The sequence below is a fragment of the Glandiceps talaboti genome, chromosome 10 (assembly GCF_964340395.1).
Source record: "Glandiceps talaboti chromosome 10, keGlaTala1.1, whole genome shotgun sequence".
NCBI lineage: Eukaryota > Metazoa > Hemichordata > Enteropneusta > Spengelidae > Glandiceps > Glandiceps talaboti.
Genome location: NC_135558.1, coordinates 16,162,038 through 16,178,270, shown reverse-complemented (window position 1 = coordinate 16,178,270; position 16,233 = coordinate 16,162,038). Strand labels below are relative to the sequence as shown.

Below are 16,233 nucleotides of genomic sequence, written 5' to 3'. Positions count from 1 at the left end.
CTGACTGGACTTTTCCTTTAAGGTGATAGCAGTAATCAGTACAAGTGTACTAAAGGCAGAAATAAGTCTGACTGGACTTTTCCTTTAAGTTGATAGCAGTAATCAATACAAGTGTACTAAAGGCAGAAATAAGTCTGACTGGACTTTTCCTTTAAGCTGATAGCAGTAATCAATACAAGTGCACTAAAACAGAAATACGTCTGACTGGAGTTTTCCTTTAAGTTGATAGCAGTAATCAATACAAGTGCACTAAAGACAGAAATAAGTCTGACTGGACTTTTCCTTTAAGTTGATAGCAGTAATCAATACAAGTGTACTGAAGGCAGAAATAAGTTTGACTGGACTTTTCCTTTAAGGTGATAGCAGTAATCAATACAAGTGTACTAAAGGCAGAAATAAGTCTCACTGGACTTTTCCTTTAAGCTGATAGCAGTAATCAATACAAGTGCACTAAAGGCAGAAATAAGTTTGACTGGACTTTTCCTTTAAGTTGATAGCAGTAATCAATACAAGTGTACTAAAGGTAGAAATAAGTCTGACTGGACTTTTCCTTTAAGTTGATAGCAGTAATCAATACAAGTGCACTAAAGGCAGAAATAAGTTTGACTGGGCTTTTCCTTTAAGTTGATAGCAGTAATCAATACAAGTGTACTAAAGGTAGAAATAAGTCTGACTGGACTTTTCCTTTAAGTTGATAGCAGTAATCAATACAAGTGCACTAAAGGCAGAAATACGTTTGACTGGACTTTTCCTTTAAGTTGATAGCAGTAATCAATACAAGTGCACTAAAGGCAGAAATAAGTCTGACTGGACTTTTCCTTTAAGTTGATAGCAGTAATCAATACAAGTGCACTAAAGGCAAAAATAAGTTTGACTGGACTTTCCTTTCAGTTGATAGTAGTAATCAATATAAGTGTACTAAAGGCAGAAATAAGTTTGACTGGACTTTCCTTTCAGTTGATAGCAGTAATCAATACAAGTGTACTAAAGGCAGAAATAAATCTGACTGGACTTTTCCTTTAAGATGATAGCAGTAATCAATACAAGTGCACTAAAACAGAAATAAGTCTGACTGGACTTTTCCTTTAAGTTGATAGCAGTAATCAATACAAGTGCACTAAAGACAGAAATAAGTCTGACTGGACTTTTCCTTTAAGGTGATAGCAGTAATCAGTACAAGTGTACTAAAGGCAGAAATAAGTCTGACTGGACTTTTCCTTTAAGTTGATAGCAGTAATCAATACAAGTGCACTAAAGACAGAAATAAGTCTGACTGGACTTTTCCTTTAAGTTGATAGCAGTAATCAATACAAGTGTACTGAAGGCAGAAATAAGTTTGACTGGACTTTTCCTTTAAGGTGATAGCAGTAATCAATACAAGTGTACTAAAGGCAGAAATAAGTCTCACTGGACTTTTCCTTTAAGCTGATAGCAGTAATCAATACAAGTGCACTAAAGGCAGAAATAAGTTTGACTGGACTTTTCCTTTAAGTTGATAGCAGTAATCAATACAAGTGTACTAAAGGTAGAAATAAGTCTGACTGGACTTTTCCTTTAAGTTGATATCAGTAATCAATACAAGTGCACTAAAGGCAGAAATAAGTCTGACTGGACTTTTCCTTTAAGCTGATAGCAGTAATCAATACAAGTGCACTAAAGGCAGAAATAAGTTTGACTGGACTTTTCCTTTAAGTTGATAGCAGTAATCAATACAAGTGTACTAAAGGTAGAAATAAGTCTGACTGGACTTTTCCTTTAAGTTGATAGCAGTAATCAATACAAGTGCACTAAAGGCAGAAATAAGTTTGACTGGACTTTTCCTTTAAGTTGATAGCAGTAATCAATACAAGTGCACTAAAGGCAGAAATAAGTCTGACTGGACTTTTCCTTTAAGTTGATAGCAGTAATCAATACAAGTGTACTAAAGGTAGAAATAAGTCTGACTGGACTTTTCCTTTAAGTTGATAGCAGTAATCAATACAAGTGCACTAAAGGCAGAAATAAGTTTGACTGGACTTTTCCTTTAAGTTGATAGCAGTAATCAATACAAGTGCACTAAAGGCAGAAATAAGTCTGACTGGACTTTTCCTTTAAGTTGATAGCAGTAATCAATACAAGTGCACTAAAGGCAAAAATAAGTTTGACTGGACTTTCCTTTCAGTTGATAGCAGTAATCAATACAAGTGTACTAAAGGCAGAAATAAATCTGACTGGACTTTTCCTTTAAGATGATAGCAATAATCAATACAAGTGCACTAAAACAGAAATAAGTCTGACTGGACTTTTCCTTTAAGTTGATAGCAGTAATCAATACAAGTGCACTAAAGACAGAAATAAGGCTGACTGGACTTTTCCTTTAAGGTGATAGCAGTAATCAGTACAAGTGTACTAAAGGCAGAAATAAGTCTCGCTGGACTTTTCCTTTAAGTTGATAGCAGTAATCAATACAAGTGCACTAAAGACAGAAATAAGTCTGACTGGACTTTTCCTTTAAGGTGATAGCAGTAATCAGTACAAGTGTACTGAAGGCAGAAATAAGTCTCACTGGACTTTTCCTTTAAGTTGATAGCAATAATCAATACAAGTGCACTAAAGACAGAAATAAGTCTGACTGGACTTTTCCTTTAAGGTGATAGCAGTAATCAGTACAAGTGTACTGAAGGCAGAAATAAGTCTCACTGGACTTTTCCTTTAAGTTGATAGCAGTAATCAATACAAGTGCACTAAAGACAGAAATAAGTCTGACTGGACTTTTCCTTTAAGGTGATAGCAGTAATCAATACAAGTGCACTAAAGGCAGAAATAAGTTTGACTGGACTTTTCCTTTAAGGTGATAGCAGTAATCAGTACAAGTGTACTAAAGGCAGAAATAAGTCTCGCTGGACTTTTCCTTTAAGTTGATAGCAGTAATCAATACAAGTGCACTAAAGACAGAAATAAGTCTGACTGGACTTTTCCTTTAAGGTGATAGCAGTAATCAGTACAAGTGTACTGAAGGCAGAAATAAGTCTCACTGGACTTTTCCTTTATGTTGATAGCAGTAATCAATACAAGTGCACTAAAGACAGAAATAAGTCTGACTGGACTTTTCCTTTAATTTGATAGCAGTAATCAATACAAGTGCACTAAAGACAGAAATAAGTCTGACTGGACTTTTCCTTTAAGGTGATAGCAGTAATCAGTACAAGTGTACTAAAGGCAGAAATAAGTCTGACTGGACTTTTCCTTTAAGTTGATAGCAGTAATCAATACAAGTGTACTAAAGGCAGAAATAAGTCTGACTGGACTTTTCCTTTAAGCTGATAGCAGTAATCAATACAAGTGCACTAAAACAGAAATACGTCTGACTGGAGTTTTCCTTTAAGTTGATAGCAGTAATCAATACAAGTGCACTAAAGACAGAAATAAGTCTGACTGGACTTTTCCTTTAAGTTGATAGCAGTAATCAATACAAGTGTACTGAAGGCAGAAATAAGTTTGACTGGACTTTTCCTTTAAGGTGATAGCAGTAATCAATACAAGTGTACTAAAGGCAGAAATAAGTCTCACTGGACTTTTCCTTTAAGCTGATAGCAGTAATCAATACAAGTGCACTAAAGGCAGAAATAAGTTTGACTGGACTTTTCCTTTAAGTTGATAGCAGTAATCAATACAAGTGTACTAAAGGTAGAAATAAGTCTGACTGGACTTTTCCTTTAAGTTGATAGCAGTAATCAATACAAGTGCACTAAAGGCAGAAATAAGTTTGACAGGGCTTTTCCTTTAAGTTGATAGCAGTAATCAATACAAGTGTACTAAAGGTAGAAATAAGTCTGACTGGACTTTTCCTTTAAGTTGATAGCAGTAATCAATACAAGTGCACTAAAGGCAGAAATACGTTTGACTGGACTTTTCCTTTAAGTTGATAGCAGTAATCAATACAAGTGCACTAAAGGCAGAAATAAGTCTGACTGGACTTTTCCTTTAAGTTGATAGCAGTAATCAATACAAGTGCACTAAAGGCAAAAATAAGTTTGACTGGACTTTCCTTTCAGTTGATAGTAGTAATCAATATAAGTGTACTAAAGGCAGAAATAAGTTTGACTGGACTTTCCTTTCAGTTGATAGCAGTAATCAATACAAGTGTACTAAAGGCAGAAATAAATCTGACTGGACTTTTCCTTTAAGATGATAGCAGTAATCAATACAAGTGCACTAAAACAGAAATAAGTCTGACTGGACTTTTCCTTTAAGTTGATAGCAGTAATCAATACAAGTGCACTAAAGACAGAAATAAGTCTGACTGGACTTTTCCTTTAAGGTGATAGCAGTAATCAGTACAAGTGTACTAAAGGCAGAAATAAGTCTGACTGGACTTTTCCTTTAAGTTGATAGCAGTAATCAATACAAGTGCACTAAAGACAGAAATAAGTCTGACTGGACTTTTCCTTTAAGTTGATAGCAGTAATCAATACAAGTGTACTGAAGGCAGAAATAAGTTTGACTGGACTTTTCCTTTAAGGTGATAGCAGTAATCAATACAAGTGTACTAAAGGCAGAAATAAGTCTCACTGGACTTTTCCTTTAAGCTGATAGCAGTAATCAATACAAGTGTACTAAAGGTAGAAATAAGTCTGACTGGACTTTTCCTTTAAGTTGATAGCAGTAATCAATACAAGTGCACTAAAGGCAGAAATAAGTTTGACTGGACTTTTCCTTTAAGTTGATAGCAGTAATCAATACAAGTGCACTAAAGGCAGAAATAAGTCTGACTGGACTTTTCCTTTAAGTTGATAGCAGTAATCAATACAAGTGCACTAAAGGCAAAAATAAGTTTGACTGGACTTTCCTTTCAGTTGATAGCAGTAATCAATACAAGTGTACTAAAGGCAGAAATAAATCTGACTGGACTTTTCCTTTAAGATGATAGCAGTAATCAATACAAGTGCACTAAAACAGAAATAAGTCTGACTGGACTTTTCCTTTAAGTTGATAGCAGTAATCAATACAAGTGCACTAAAGACAGAAATAAGGCTGACTGGACTTTTCCTTTAAGGTGATAGCAGTAATCAGTACAAGTGTACTAAAGGCAGAAATAAGTCTCGCTGGACTTTTCCTTTAAGTTGATAGCAGTAATCAATACAAGTGCACTAAAGACAGAAATAAGTCTGACTGGACTTTTCCTTTAAGGTGATAGCAGTAATCAGTACAAGTGTACTGAAGGCAGAAATAAGTCTCACTGGACTTTTCCTTTAAGTTGATAGCAATAATCAATACAAGTGCACTAAAGACAGAAATAAGTCTGACTGGACTTTTCCTTTAAGGTGATAGCAGTAATCAGTACAAGTGTACTGAAGGCAGAAATAAGTCTCACTGGACTTTTCCTTTAAGTTGATAGCAGTAATCAATACAAGTGCACTAAAGACAGAAATAAGTCTGACTGGACTTTTCCTTTAAGTTGATAGCAGTAATCAATACAAGTGCACTAAAGACAGAAATAAGTCTGACTGGACTTTTCCTTTAAGGTGATAGCAGTAATCAATACAAGTGTACTAAAGGCAGAAATAAGTCTCACTGGACTTTTCCTTTCAGTTGATAGCAGTAATCAATACAAGTGTACTAAAGGCAGAAATAAATCTGACTGGACTTTTCCTTTAAGCTGATAGCAGTAATCAATACAAGTGCACTAAAACAGAAATAAGTCTGACTGGACTTTTCCTTTAAGTTGATAGCAGTAATCAATACAAGTGCACTAAAACAGAAATAAGTCTGACTGGACTTTTCCTTTAAGGTGATAGCAGTAATCAGTACAAGTGTACTAAAGGCAGAAATAAGTCTGACTGGACTTTTCCTTTAAGTTGATAGCAGTAATCAATACAAGTGCACTAAAGGCAGAAATAAGTCTGACTGGACTTTTCCTTTAAGTTGATAGCAGTAATCAATACAAGTGTACTAAAGGCAGAAATAAGTTTGACTGGACTTTTCCTTTAAGGTGATAGCAGTAATCAATACAAGTGTACTAAAGGCAGAAATAAGTCTCACTGGACTTTTCCTTTAAGCTGATAGCAGTAATCAATACAAGTGCACTAAAGGCAGAAATAAGTTTGACTGGACTTTTCCTTTAAGTTGATAGCAGTAATCAATACAAGTGTACTAAAGGTAGAAATAAGTCTGACTGGACTTTTCCTTTAAGTTGATAGCAGTAATCAATACAAGTGCACTAAAGGCAGAAATAAGTTTGACTGGACTTTTCCTTTAAGTTGATAGCAGTAATCAATACAAGTGCACTAAAGGCAGAAATAAGTCTGACTGGACTTTTCCTTTAAGTTGATAGCAGTAATCAATACAAGTGCACTAAAGGCAAAAATAAGTTTGACTGGACTTTTCCTTTAAGCTGATAGCAGTAATCAATACAAGTGTACTGAAGGCCGAAATAAATCTGACTGGACTTTTTCTTTGAAGCCTCAAACACTGAAGCACAAGTGAAAGCATAATTAAATTAATTAGAATAACAATTTCACTGATGAGATTCTCACATTTATCGTTGTCAATATCCATAGCAAATTTATCTTCTGAGATGACTAAATATAGTGGCATTCCACTTACACTTGGACTTCCAGCAAAATTGGCATTGAATGTAATATCCAACGGATACAACTGTAATATAAGTATTATGTTAATTATATGGTAATTATATGGTACTTAGGTAATCACTTAACTGTTCCATTATTTACACTTTGTGAATCTATATCTTCATGTATCTATCACCATAGTAACATATGATTTACAATGTCGCTTTTTTGTGTGTCATTCCACCATTACAGAATAGGAGTTTGATTTTTTTGTAAACACGGACTCTGAAGGATAGGCATAATTGTCTGCGCGTTGTACTATTTGTGGACAATGCGCACTTTTATGACACGCATGTGTAATTTCAAGTACATTTTCAAATTGAATGTTATTAAGGAACACTTAGAAAACTGGGTTGTTGCTATGGTGACGTTCATAATGACCAGTTTCATTCTTAGAAAGTAAGTTTTTTTTCAAAATATTTCTTTTCATTTACAGCCAGTGACAGGCAAACATTTACAAGATGAACCTGTCACAAACAAGGAAAGTAAATAACTGAATTATATTAATTCAGACTCCACACAGCATGCATGTTGTAACTAAAGAGACTAGCATTAGATTTCATAGTTTGATATAAACAGTTTTATGGCTTCTTTATGTGTACATGAAATGCCACGAGAACTTAAAATTGTTTTGTGAATATGAGCTATCACGTAAATAGGCCATAAAACTGTTATTATTAAACCATATTCAATTCAATTGTTTATTTCCCCCGTTTGTAACAGGTTTTATTTGGAAATGCTTGTTTGACACTGGTTGTACTTCAGCGACAAACAATTTAGCTTTTTGTTCTATTTTTAAAATATCTTTCCTCGGGACAAATAGAATATATATATATATATAAACTTGTTACAAACGGGGGAAATAAACAATTGAATTGAATATGGTTTATATATATATATATATATATATATATATATATATATATATATATATATATATATATATATATATATATATATATATATATATATAAACTTGAAGTATATGTAATATGTCTATACTGGAGTAAACAGTGCTCAATACATATGTATGAAGAGTGGTATAAAAAACACAGTATCAAATAAGATACACAGGAGACGGCTCCTTTGTATCTTACTTGATACTGTGTTATTTATATACTTTACATTATATATATATATATATATATATATATATATATATATATATATATATATATATAATGTATATAATCTTTGATGACAAAATGTAATATACCATGGAATAATATGTTTGTAATAAAAGACGTATACCTTATAAAGACACTAAAAATACATTTCTCGTCAGAACAAAGTGATTTAGATCGACACTTTAAAAATAAAATTGATTTTTTAAAACATTATAGCTTTTTAGTAAGTTAAACTTGAGTTGCAAACTTACAAATTGGCTGAGTCTGAACAGTGCACCGAATTGTCGATGAGACATCGCACACGTTTCATTATATATCGGTGGCCAGTCTGGTGAATTTATCAGCTGCACCGTCAGGATGAAAGACTGCTCTTTTCGTCCCTGTAGATCAATAACAATGGATCGATACATCAATCGATCCATTATTGAAGACATTGTGAAAGTACATTAACAGCCTTCATTGATTTTGATTATATTTGTTGAGGGAATAATTGAAGATGAAAATTTAAAAATAAAAAGATAAAAGGTAAATAGTACAATTGGCTAAATCTCAAACTTTTATCTTTTGTTTTGGGCCATTTTGCAGTACTGGACTTGTTTATGGTTGATATGCATATGTGTGTTGACAGTGTGACTTCATCAAGTACAAAGTCATATCCATCCTGTGTGTTAAACGTTGTGTCAGTGGTGTTGTATTGTATTTGCTATTGATGAACTCAAAAATTAGGTATTGTATGTAGATATGATAGCCAGATGGACAAATAAATAAATAAAGAGACTGTGTCTAATATTATAGGTGGATGGATGGATGGATGGATGGATGGATGGATTGATGGATGGGTGGATGGATGGATGGATGGATGGGTGGATGGATGGATGGATGGATGGAGAGGGAGAGGAAGAGGGAGAGGGCAGGTAAGCAGGTCAGACATGCAGGCAGGCAGGCAGGAGGGTGGGATGGATGGATGGATGGATGGATGGATGGATGGATGGATGGATGGATGAGTGGGTTGTTGGGTGGTTGAGGAGGGAGGGCTGGTGGACGGGCAGGGCTAGGGGCATACATACATACATACATACATACATACATACATACATACATACATACATACATACATACATACATACAGAACAACAGACAGACAGACAGACAGACAGACAGACAGACAGACAGACAGACAGCTAAGACAACACATAGTCGTTAAAAAAGAAGTTTAGCCAACCAGTTGGGTAACACCTATGTTCAAGACATATTCAGATTGTACGTTGAAATCCATCAAACCGGCCACTGTAACACTTCCATCTGTACCATTCACGTGGAACCGTCCATGCTGAAAAGAAATGAAACTAAATAAGTTTAAATTTTGATTGTGCTGTTAATTTAAAAAGATATCGTCTTAAAGAGTTTTACTTCCATATTCATTTATAACACATTTTCTTTTTAAAAACATCACAGTGGCTGGAGTTCGGGTTATTGTCCAGTGGTTCTGGTCTGTAGTGTTATATACAGTTGTTGTAATATTGTTGACAAGTTTAACGTGAAATGCGCCTCAGGAATAAACTCTTCAAACTTTTGCTGTTACTTTGTTTAAGAAAACATATTCTCTCTCTTAAAGTCATAAAAACCAGGGGTCACCATACAAATTTCTGAAATATAGGTCAACATTTATCATTTTAGAATCCAATATGGCCGCCGAATACTGTCCTGACTCTAGACTATGGCAAAATAAATGATTGTCTATTTCCTTGAAAACAAGATGGTGGACCCCGGTTTCCCCGGTACAATGTTTAGAAATTTCATGAACTTTAATTTTCGGTGAAATTCGTTCTAGAGGCTCATTTTCCCTTAAATTAATGTTTCCATTTCTAACATTTTACAATTGCAACGTTCAGTACCTCCTAGGTGTGTAGCTGATACAATGAAAAAATATATATATACCTGGTTACCGTCCTTAAAGTGTGTCCCTTGGATAGGACTACTTCCTGGGATTCGATAGACCTCATAACCAACAGCAGTATTCTGAAACCAAAAGGTACGTGTACAGCGTTATTCAATAATACAAATGACATTTAAAAGATTTGCTCGAATTATATCATGACGTAATTTTTTATTCAAATAAATGACGTCATTGAATCACATATAGACTATTCCTACTGACGACGAACAATCACAAACACGTTAGTGCTGAATATGCGTTTTTTCATGTTCTGATACCCTAAGGGTAAAAGAACACTTTCAATTTGCCGGCTACGTCATTTTATCTCGTCATTCTGTTACGTGATGATAGAGGCACTATGCTTTAACCCGCTAGAGTACTATAAAACTAACGCTATGATATTGTTCAATACTCTCTTGCTCGCTTTTAAGGCAAACAACTGGACTAGATTCCGTGTCACCTGTTGCTAACCTTTCTTTCAGCAGACGAGAATTGAAGTGACCTGTAAAACTCCCCATACAGAACAAACGTACACGCATTTTACTTCCTTATAGACAAGCCATTATCAGCTTTAGATGTAAAACTATCACAGGTATGAGGAAATAGCTATATAATGGCTTCGAAACTTTGACTAAAAAGCTCGAATAATATAAAGGAGATAAATATCTTCAATAAATATTACAATGGAAACTGATTATAAAACAGCATAAAGGGATGAACACAACAGTGTAGACTGACATGGTTGAATAAGAACCACCAACTATTCCTACAGTGTGTTGAGTCCCCCACCAAGATCTATACACCAAATTAAACAATCAAAACTATACTTGTTTTTTTTTTATTACATTGGTCATGATTTCCATGATAGAGCATTATTTGATTGTTGGTGTTTTGGATTCCAATCACAATATGAATATTTTTATATAGGTACTTATTGACTGTGGTTATCTCCTAAACACATTATCTTGTTGCAGCTCAATTAATTTTGATTGTAATTTCTAGTAAAGCGATATATTTTTGGCAAAGCCATAAAACAGTATAATTTCATTTTGACGTTTGGCGCCATTGGCTAGTTCATATGTTTGGCACTGGATGGCTATTGCTCCGTATGATTCATGTAGAAATGACTGGCTGTCATTTGCTAGCAGTTTATTTACTTATTACCCTTTTGCTAGTACTTTACTTATTACCCTCTGCTAGTGCTTTACTTATTGCCCTCTGCGATCAGTTTACTTATCACCCTCTGCTATCAGTTTACTTATTGCCCTCTGATATCAGTTTACTTATCGCCCTCTGCTATCAGTTTACTTATTGCCCTCTGCTATCAGTTTACCTATCACCCTCTGCTATCAGTTTATTTATTGCCCTCTGCTATCAGTTTACCTATCACCCTCTGCTATCAGTTTACTTATTGCCCTCTGCGATCAGTTTACTTATCACCCTCTGCTATCAGTTTACTTATTACCCTCTGATATCAGTTTACTTATCGCCCTCTGCTATCAGTTTACTTATTGCCCTCTGCTATCAGTTTACCTATCACCCTCTGCTATCAGTTTACTTATTGCCCTCTGCTATCAGTTTACCTATCACCCTCTGCTATCAGTTTATTTATTGCCCTCTGCTATCAATTTACTTATTCCCCCATCTGCTCTCAGTTTACTTATTACCCTCTGCTATCGGTTTACTTATTACCCTCTGCTATCAGTTTACTTACTACTCTCTGCTAGTACTTTACTTATTGCCCTCTGCTAGTGTTTTACTTATTGTGTCGTCTGCTAAGGTTACTTATTACCCTCTGCTGGTGTACTTTTCAGAGCCCTGTCAGTTTACTCATGTGCCTTTACTAGCGAATTACCTAGATATGCAGGACCTGTCAGTTGGCTATGAATAATGAAATGAGAATAATGAAATCCCTATACTAGTCTAAATACCACAGACAGCGTGTTTTGAACAACATGACTATTCTGCCGTGATAAACCGAGACTGGGAAACAATTTGCTCAATGCTCTTCGCTGGATTTTGATGACGAATATTAGCGAATGAAGTAATTAATAAAATGGATCGAATTGTGTGACATGGAGTAATTTAGGTTTACCTCATGTATGAATCTGATGTCACTGTTTTCATCTCTGTGCGAACCTACTGCAACACCTACAAAGAAAATACAGAAGTGAGAGTTGTTTATGCGGTGTCGATAATTCCCCAATAAGTTATAGACGTCTATGCTATAACAAGCTTTATTTTCTTAGCACCTCACAACTCGTTGTAGGATAAACATACATACATACATACATACATACATACATACATACATACATACATACATACATACATACATACATACATACATACATACATACATACATACATACATACATACATAAGCTTACATATCAAATTATGTTTATTTCCGAAATACATTAAATTATTATGTACAGGTACAGTATTATTGGTTTCACACTGTATCTAGCAGGAAATATATCAAATTGCATTTGAACATGTTATCCACATCACAAGGCAGATATAGTGTGTTAGTTGTTATAATGCTTGCATCTTTTTCTCCATATATTACTAGAACCAATTATTGAACTAATGCTGCAGTATTTTGCAATACAATTAGCATTACTCTTATTCAAACCTACTTTCATAAGGCCACTTACAAATCTGTAGTGAACATTGCGAATGGAAAAACATGTTCTTGGATATTTGTTTCCTTCTTTTTTTGAATGTGGTCTAACCTCTTTGTCATTTAAACTTCGGGAATAAGGACCTTGAGAGCGTTTTGAAAAGAAAAATACGTCTAACTTCAAACCACCACCACCATCACCACCCCCACCCCCACCCCCACCCCACCCCCACCCTCCTGTTGAAAACGGTCAATGTCGGCTCCCAAGTCCCCAGACCGACGGAAATTCGACTGCGAAGAAGTTTGTCAACTGAATCGCATACGTCACTTTGTGGGTGATGACACTATCACCCTGATGACCCACTATCTGTGCTGAGTGTTTTACTGTATAAGAAATGGTCTGTTAAACAATACAACACAGTATAAATCAAACAGGTCACGTGACTTCCAGCTATAGAAAATGTTCTATAGTGGTCTGAGGCATGACTGAATTACCATTTGTGGTGTAGAGCATTGAAATTCCCAGGTGAGTCATGACGTCACGCATGTCACGTGAGGCACTTTGCTTCCTCATTGAAATCGCAGTGACATCGCCAAGTACTACCTATGACTTGTTTCCTTACGTTTGCAATGCTAACGACTAGAACAAAAACAAAATAATGAAAGATGTCTGTCTAATACTGTGTTTTTGATACCCGACCGACCCTATTTAAAGCCCGGTGGCCGCTGATACTATTAAACCATTCGTTTTACATTCAACAAGTTAAAAAGTCAGACCTCCCCACTATATTTTCTGAGGTCATGAACTATAGAACCCCCCCCCCCCCCGGAACAGACATTTTGTTTAAATTACCTAATGTCCACCACACATTGGTTATAAATTTATAAACTGTATTGGTGGGTATTTTAACTATTATTATATTCTTTTGAGTACACAAAATGCAAACAAACTAATTTATATCAGCTTAATCAAACAACTTTTGGTTTTAAATAAATAAATAACATTTTCTTCCGCATTAGAAAAACAGGAAGAAACGGACAAAACTTGAAACTCAACTTGAAAATGTGGACATTTATAATTCACGAAGATACCGGACTCAAACGTCATCCTAAAACATTTCAGTGAATGATTTTTTAAAGTAGGAGGGTGTCTCTGTTTAAAATTAACTTCTTCGGGTCAGCTACTCGGGTTTACATTTAAACCCCCCCCCCCTCCCCTTCGTACACTTGTACCCGACGTTAGCTCAATAGTTGAAATATATTCTTCGGAAGGCTTATATGATAAAAAAAGTATGAATATTTACCTTTAACGTGGACGTAAAAACAGGAATATAGAAGCACCAAAAACTGATAACGACGTACCATCTCCGAATTTTGTTACAGCTGTTTAACAACTTCAACTCAGCTTACTTGTTCACTGTATGTAAAACTTCCCCATGCAACGAGTCTCGTAGAGACAAATTAGCATAATCGGACGTGACCCCCAATGGGTCACGGCCGGTGTTGGACCTGTGCCAAATTCGAGTCCTTTTAGAAAGGGTAAGTCCCAGGGACTTTCCAAATATCTATATGTGTATATTTTTAGACACCTCTTTAGTTGTCGGCTGTTTTAGTTTGGTGATTGTCATTCAACGATAAGGAAATTTCACTTTTAATATCAAATTCCCCATAAACTTATTCTGGCTATTTGCGCTCAATAATTAAGAAAATCTGTGATGGGCTTCAAAATATCGCCCACTATTGAAAGCTATTCTGATCATTTAAGTACAAGCTATTTATTTTTTTCAGCTGAATTTCGACCACTTCAGCATTGGAATGTATTAGGAAACATGGGTCAAATTTGAACATTTTTTTCTGTGATAATTTGTTTTCCTAGGAAGACTGACTCATATTATATTCTCACTGAAATATATATCATTGACCCTTAATTTGAGATCTATAGCCTAACACTGAGCCAGCCTAATGCAAAGCAGTGAATAAATCGATGACATAATTTTAGGTGTACCCCCAAAAACTGACATTAAAGGTGAAAATACACACACAAAAACTTTTTCAACAATTCACTGGGTGTTGTACTAATTTTAAATTTTAAACATGATATTAGACTCTAGGGATTAGACTACATCGTACATGAGTATTACTCAAGTTTGTAACATTTAAAGATAAAATTAAACCACACAGCGTCTCAAGTTGGCTCATGTCCCTTTAATTTTACTTGCTAGGTCAGGTCTTGCACCGTGATGACCTACAGTCTTATGACCTTGACAATGGTGCGGAGCGGGGTTAAAGGTCAGGAATTGTACCCCAGATTCTCGTATTTAAATAGTATCAGTGGCATGGCGCCATGAGGATTACATGGGATGACCCATCTTGTTCTGGGCCAACCTGTTCTATAGTTGTACCAGACAACAGTTTTCCTCACCCCAAATAGTAATCCTAGTCAAACTGGGCCCTTAGCCAAAATGTCATTATCTTATCTGTTCCATACGAATCAGGAACATTTATTTGGCTAACTACTTCTGTATTTCTCTGACAACGTATTTGGGTGGCATTATATCATAAAAAATGCAGTAAATTGGTGGTATGGGTTATAATTATAGCAGTACTTTTTCGATAAACCAATAGTAACTGATTTTTTATTTTGAAATACCAGTAATTAGACATTGTGCATGTAATTAAAGTGGCCATATTGATGAGAATTTGGTATTTATTTCAAATTATAATACAATTTTATCATGGCTTCCTAACAATGGGAAACAATATATATCAAGTCTGTGTTTGTAACTCAATACCTGTATTGGCAAAAAGATTATTTTTCAAAGTGTAAAAGGTTTGTTATTGTACATACAATATAACAAAGATTTATTAATCTGTTGCCATTTATTGAATTGCAAACAATGACTTAGCATGTGTTGTTGTTTCACATTGCTTTTTCAAGTAGGAAGCCACGATAAAATTGTTTTGTAAATTAAAAATCCAAAATAAATACCAAATCGATCCTCATCCACATAATAGGCACTTTAATTAAGCTTAGAGGTCGATTTTATCCATAAGGAGTAGATTAAAGGGTTGTAAGCATGATTGCATTCGGGCATGCAAACTGATTTTGGGTGCGGACCCCAAAATGATTAGACTTGTTGTACCATATATGATGTGCCTACAGCTGCACAAATACATTTCACCACAGATGATGCAATACAGTTCAGGGTATATGATATTATGAGTTAGTCATTAAGCTCAGATATATCTAACAAAAACAGTTTCAAAAATCGTGCCAGTTGCATATCCATTGCCCATGGTCGTTGATCGAGTGGAGCACACTTTAGTAATTAGAAAGGGTCCTAACGTTACCTTGTTCGAGTTCGAGTTGTTGATTGTAAAAAAAATAAGCTGGGAATGGGAGATTTTAATATTGATATTAGCGAAATTGCTAAGATGTAATGTTGAAGTGGACATCATATGGATTAGAAATATTATTTTGGATTTTTGATAAACTAAACAACGTTTTTTTTTCTGCCTTACCACTTTCATTACTTGAAAAAAAACTTGTGAAATGACATAACCTAAGCCCGAGTTTGTAACTCAATAAATTGCAAAAAAGAAAATATTTTGATAATTTAATGTATAAAAATGTTGTTACTTGTATATTTTTCGTTGAATAAGGTAATTAAAGCCAAAAAAAGGAATACCAATGTCTCATATATATGGCCGCTTTAATAAATGTGATTCTTCAAGCGAATGCCATTGATTGCTTACGTCTCCGATATTTAAAAATGCCACGCACTGCACTGCTACACTAGTGGTGTGAGCGTGAACGTTGTGAAAACAAAAGTTGGAAATGAAAAGTGTTGAAGGGGGCGCTTTGACACCCATAATGCGCACGAGCAAAAAATGGCAGCACTGATGAGTCAGCGGGGTCGGCAACCCAGCCAA

General features: G+C 35.1%; 1 protein-coding gene across 1 annotated transcript in view; it reads right to left on the bottom strand.

Annotated features, from left to right (window-relative positions):
- LOC144440833 (uncharacterized) overlaps positions 1-13,734 on the bottom strand; it is a 24,254-nt gene extending 10,520 nt beyond the window's left edge. Inside the window, exons 1-6 of the mRNA XM_078130250.1 lie at positions 13,605-13,734; positions 11,770-11,825; positions 9,677-9,757; positions 8,961-9,068; positions 7,990-8,118; positions 6,516-6,636 (exon numbers count right to left, since the gene is read on the bottom strand). Coding sequence (XP_077986376.1) covers positions 6,516-6,636; positions 7,990-8,118; positions 8,961-9,068; positions 9,677-9,757; positions 11,770-11,825; positions 13,605-13,665 — 556 coding nt within the window. The 5' untranslated portion in view covers positions 13,666-13,734. The remainder of the gene's footprint in view (positions 1-6,515; positions 6,637-7,989; positions 8,119-8,960; positions 9,069-9,676; positions 9,758-11,769; positions 11,826-13,604) is intronic.
- Positions 13,735-16,233: the final 2,499 nt, after the last annotated feature.